At 46.9% G+C, this 5972-nt stretch overlaps 1 protein-coding gene across 1 annotated transcript in view; it reads right to left on the reverse strand.

Annotated features, from left to right (window-relative positions):
- LOC103605990 (band 4.1-like protein 4B) overlaps positions 1 to 5972 on the reverse strand; it is a gene marked incomplete at both ends in the record, with an annotated part of 97451 nt that overhangs the window by 23335 nt on the left and 68144 nt on the right. Inside the window, one exon of the mRNA XM_008590586.1 lies at positions 1715 to 1914. Coding sequence (XP_008588808.1) covers positions 1715 to 1914 — 200 coding nt within the window. The remainder of the gene's footprint in view (positions 1 to 1714; positions 1915 to 5972) is intronic.

A 5972-nucleotide genomic window follows, 5' to 3' on the forward strand; every position in this document is an offset into this window, starting at 1 on the left:
ACACTGAGGGTTGCGATCTGTTGCCGGTCACGAAAAAAAAAGACAAAAAGGAAAAAAAAAAAAAAATAATATTAAAACACTTGTGCCAAGTATTGTTAGCAATTGGGATCTGGGGAGCTGAAATAAAAAGGTGAATGAGACACTATTCTAGTCTAATGGGAGAGATAGATGCATGCATAGACATTCTAATTAAGGGTGATAAAAGGTTTACTTAATTGCTATAGGACAAAGGGAAGGCACTCCAAAGACAGGAATGGGGGACAGGTGTTAGAGAACTTTTCATTGACAAGATGACTTTTTGAGCTGGCTTCTGAGGGATGTGTAGGAGTTCATTAGGGTGGAGAAAGACATTTCAGGTAGAAGGAAGAGCAGGTGCAAAGGACAGAGCTGGGACCCGGCACAGTATTTGGCGAGAAGAGAGTAGTTCCATGTAGCTAGAGTGTGGTGAGGAATGAGGGAAGGCTGGAGACCTTGGCAGAGGCCAGGCTATGAAGGTCTGTGTGTGGCCATGCTCAGAAGTGTGGGCTTATTCTAGGACGGTGAAGAGCTATTGAAGGGTCTTAAGAGCTATCTGGTGAGAGCTATGAATTTGGCATCTCTTTATGGAGATTGTGCTGGAGAGGGTGTCCCTTAGGAGGCTATTACAGTCATCCAGATACAAAGAGATGAGGCAGAGACTAGGGTAAGGGCAGTATGGATAGTGAAGAGGGGACAGAATTCCGATTCTTAAACACCAAGTGGGTGACGAGTTCCCATTTCCAGCTCAGCCAGCCCAGAATTGTTCCCTGTGAAGGCTGAATGGCTCATCTGTTTCACCAGCTCCTAGACTCATGAGATATCCAAGTTGGAAAATTCCTCAGCGATCATCTGGACACCCTCCAACCCATTTCAAAGATGAGTAAATTGAGGACTAGAAAAGGGACTTTGCTCAATAGTGAGAACTGGATTCAAAGCCTCTTGACCTTTGCATCTACCTCAGTGCTTTTCAAACNAATAGTGAGAACTGGATTCAAAGCCTCTTGACCTTTGCATCTACCTCAGTGCTTTTCAAACCACATGTGATAAAGAACCAGTTCTTCCCACCCTGCCCCCATTCATCAGAGATGAGTTCTTTGGTAAAATATAATAAAAGTGAGTCTCTAGAAAAATAAAATAACAGACATGCAAAATCCAAGCCCATATTTCTTTTTATTAGGTTTAACAGATATAAAATTGCTCTGTCATATTGCTAAAAATGTTTCTAATTGCTTACTCTCTATTTCTGTAACTTCTTTTCCTGGGACCTGTAACAGTGGCCAGGCTGGATCTACCTGAGGCCACCTTGCTCTCGGAAGTGGGATGTCAGAAATGGGACAAACTAGATTTTTCTGTAATTAGGAAAGTAAAAATTCCAGCCGCCACCTCCCCACTTTCTATTTCCCACTGGCTTGAACCAGGGCTGGTTACTGCACAAGCGAACTACCAAGAAATGAGGCGGAGAGAGAATTGTTACTCTGTAATGAAACTGGAGTTTACTGGTAAATCATAGTCTCTAAACTGCTCCTGCCTAAATGCATAAGGCTCTTGTCCTCTCTTGCCAAACCTGGTAGCGCAGCATAGCATTGCCGCTGTACGCACTGCACTGAAAGGCTCTGTCTTGAGAGTCTCGGGAAGGCGCTCATGCCCTGAGCATTGCTTCCCCCACCCCTTCCCTGCCCCCTCCACCCCTACTCACTTGCGAGGGATTTACTGCTGGAGTTTGGGGACCTCAAAGGCCCCTCTTTGTTCTCCAGGGTCAGCGAAAGGCCATAGCTCGGGTGGTGCTGGTGGTGATGCCTTCCCGGAGGCTTGGTGGGGAACGGTGTGCCCCCGTTCTCCTCGATGCCGAAAGGCAGCCGGTCCGAGCTGCTGAGCACTGGGGAAGGGAGCGGGTAGCTGTGGAGGTTGACAAAGTCAGGATTTAGCAAAGCAAGAATGCCTTGATGTTCTGTGTATACTTTCAAAGACGATCGCCAAGCATTAAACACCAAGAGAAACAGGCCCAACAAACAGATCCACAGGGTTATTGAAAAATATGATACAATGGCAATGTCATACTTAAAGAAAAAAGAACAAAGTGGAAATCTGTATATATCAGAGACTTTCAAAGAAATTCTTAACTTTGAAAATAAATAAAATNACAACACCAAGTCAAGGGTTAAGATCCCCTTACCAGTCATCTTTAAAAAAAATAAATAAAAGAAAATAAATAAAATAATTCCTTCATTTTATTTTTTAATTTTTTTTGTCCTTTTTGAGACCGGCCGCACCGTGCTGAGCCAGTGAGCGCTGTGAGCGCACCGGCCATCCCTATATAGGATCCGAACCCGCGGCGGGAGCGCTGCTGCGCTCCCAGCGCCGCACTCTCCTCTCCCGAGTGCGCCACGGGCTCGGCCCCTATAATTCCTTTTTTTTTTTTTTTTTTAAAGAAAATATATTTTCTAAATGGTAGGAAGAAATAAAACAATAAGAGAAAATAATTTGTAAACCATCCATGATCTCATGACGTAAACTGGAAGTCTTGGTGTCACTTGGTCTTCCTCGCTATCCCCCCCAGCATGCAGAAGGCCCCTGCTAAGGTTACTGCTGCAACGTCTTGCCATTCCAGTGGCTCCCCTCCGTTTGTCGCAGTATTGCCCTATTTGAGGCCCATGCTGTCTCCCACCCGCACTCTTGCAACAGACTCCTAACAGCTCTCCTGGCCTCTACTCGCTCCTTCAGCCCATTCTCCAGAGTAGTTGACAGAGTGCTGTTCCAACTGCATTCCGGAGCATGGCACTCCCTCCTTGAGGTGCCTGAACACATCTCTGTTACTAGTAATTCCTAACCATTGTAAGAAAGAAACCCCTTTGGAAATCAACGAATACCATGGACCTTCCCTGCAGAAAAAGGCACAAGAGACATTATTCCACACGCAATTTCAGACCTGTCGCCTCTCCTTGGAGCCAGGTTAAGAGCCCCGGTTTGCAGGATAAAATCCAAATTCCTTTATCTGGCACTCACACCCTATGATCTTGTGCCATTCTCTCTTCAGCCTCATCTCCTGAGACATCCTTCTCTACACCCACCTCCTTCCCACCCTGGTACCGTTCATGTCTTTCTGCCCCCTAGAGTCCTTCCTCATCTCTGCACCCAGCTGAGACACCCCTAATTGTAGGCAGACTTGCAGGCTTTAAGGCCCAGATAAAGACCCCCTCCTCACACGCGCAGGCAAGGCTGAGCCCTCTGTCTGCTCATTCTCATATTCCAGATCTCTGTGATCCGCTCCTTCACTCTGCCTTCAGGGAGCTCACTGCCCAGTGCAGAGAGCTCCGTGATCCCGTCTATTACAATCATACCAGAAGTAACTGCTGAGGCAGCGTAGACGTGAAGGCAATTATTGCTCCTGGGGGAAGGGGAAGGTGTTAGGGAAAGTTAATAACGCAGGGAGCATTTGGGGGAGATGGTAAAGCTTTGGTGGACGCTCTTGAAACAGAGTCTTCTTTCTCACGTGAAACCCCATCCCTTGTGTTGGTATGGGGTTGATAGATTCCCCTCAGGGTTAGGCCTGAGACTCAAGCCTGGCCAATCAAATTCCTCCATCCTAGTTACAGTGATTTGTTCTGCCACATGATCCAGTCTGGGACAGAGTTTTCCCTGAGATTTAACACATAAAAACTGGAAGACAGGGTCTCTCTTCCTTTGGGAGAGTCAAGCAGGGCCTTATTGTGACTTCTGTGGGCCCCCAGCACTTCTGCCTTCGTCCTTCCTCTATTAAAAAAAATTGAAAATTATATTTCACAACTGCATTTGTAAAAAATAAATATATTAATATAATGTATTAAAACATTTTCAACTAAAAATTATTTTCTTTCTTCCAATTAAAAAAAAAATTAAAACATTTTTGTGAGCCCCTAAAAGTATTGTGAGCCCAAGGCACTGCGCCTACTGTGCATAATAGATAAGCCAGCTCTGGCTATAAGGATGCTGTAAGTTGCGAGTCTTTGCGACCATGTCCCCTGGACACAAAGAAGTACCTGTGGGAGTGAGGCCAATGCACAAAGGGAGACAAGATGAGCAGAGGTTAAATGTGCATGGAGAGAAAGGCATCATTTGAATGCCTGGCTCCAGCCACACCTGAAACTGGTTCTAACCACTGAACTTTTCCATTATAAGGTTCAGTAAATTCTTTTACAATTAATTAATTAATTAATTGCTAGAGGTAGTTGGGTTTCTCCCATGCTCCATATCAGAGGAGCGTTTTTTGTTTTGTTTCGTTTTGTTTTAATCATTTGTGTGTGTGTGTGTGTGTGTGTGTATGTGTAATTTTTTTCAGGTGGAAAAGGTAGACGCAGCTGCTACAGGCCTAAGGAATAGCATGAGCAAAGGAGCGGTGTTTGGTCTAGGAGCAGGATGTCTGGAGAAGGGAAGTGAGGTGAGAAGACGACAAGCTGCGGCTGCTTCTGAAGGGTTAACTGTGCCAGTTATCAGGAGGGCAACAAGGCGCCAGGGAAAGTGTTTAAGCAAGGGAGTTACATTCCAGAAAGATCTTTTTGGGTGCTGTGTGGAGGACGGACCAGTGGGAGGGAGACTCCAGTATCTCTCTGTTAGGAGACTGCTGAAGGGTGGGCCTGGACTAAGTGTGAGGAGTGAGGTAAGCTGCCCAATGGGATATTTCCAAAGTCATGTGTGAGCAGGGCTTGCCGGCTTGTCCCTTGGGGACCCTGGGGGAAGTGGGTATCAGGGAGGCCTTGGCTGCAGATGCAGGATATATTCTGGAAGAAATGGCACTGCTTGTTCCCCATATTGCCCCAAGAGCTAGATCTCTGATCCACCCTGGCTGCCTCCTGGAGACTTTGCTCAAGGACAGTCCTGCATTGTGTGTATGTGTGTGTGTGTGCCTGTGTGGACACACATAAATGCACATGTGCACTTTTGGCTTCTGGGGATCACCACCCATCCTCACCTCTCCAACCTGAAACATCATCAGGGAATCCACCCTCCCCATGGAAGCAGCAATGGGGCAGCACATGGTGCACCAGGTGGAGGTTCCACCCCAACCTTGCAGGGGAGCCCTGGACAGTTGCTTTGGTCCTCAGTTTCCTCAACTGTAATACGAGGTGGGTTATGCAATTTCTGGATCTGAGAACCATCTTTTCTTCCCCCAACTATTTATCCTGTACTTGCTATGTCCCAGGTACTGTGCACTAGGACATTTACATAAAATGTCCTATTTTTATAAAAGTGGAGACCTTTGCTTGATACACAGAAGGCACTCCATTAATACTTGGTGGATGGACGAAGGAAGGAAGGATTAATGAAGTTATGGAGCTGAGATTTGACAACAGCTCTGTAGACTCTAAAGCCTGTTAACAAGAGACTTCAGATCAAGATGGAGGAATAGACGGTCCCCAGCATCACCTTCTCCCACAATCAACAAATTTACAACTATTAAAAAGCAACGACAGCCAAGCTGGAGCCGTGAGTTCAGGGGAAGAGGAGGAGATACCTATGGAGTTCATGAAGACAGGAGAAGCCACGATGAGAGAAACACAGGATCCTCCCACCATTTTGAGCCCTGGCCACTTCAAGGCTGCAGTTGGTGAGCACATGGAGCAAGAGCTGGCAAAAGTCACAGCTGTACCCTTCCTGTGAGGTTTCTTGGAGGTTTCAGGGGAAAGGAGGGCCTTGGTGGCCCCCAGGGCAGCAAGACCACTAATGGAGTTCCTGTGGACCCACACAGGAATGACAGGCCACAGACAACTGAGAAAAGGATCCACTCAGAGGCTGGCGAGTCACCACAAAGGACCGGTGCATGGCCCGTCCCATGGTAAGTGTTTGGAGTATGGGCGGTGGGGGTAGACAGGTCCACCGGGGGAACATTTGGGGCACAGCGTGGACAGCTTATCTGCCTCCCAATTAGCACAGGCCCATTCAGTGTAGACTGGTCAGGAATATAGAACTGCAGGGGGGGG

The sequence above is a fragment of the Galeopterus variegatus genome, unplaced genomic scaffold, assembly GCF_000696425.1.
Source record: "Galeopterus variegatus unplaced genomic scaffold, G_variegatus-3.0.2 Scaffold6218, whole genome shotgun sequence".
In the NCBI taxonomy this organism is placed as follows: Eukaryota; Metazoa; Chordata; class Mammalia; order Dermoptera; family Cynocephalidae; genus Galeopterus; species Galeopterus variegatus.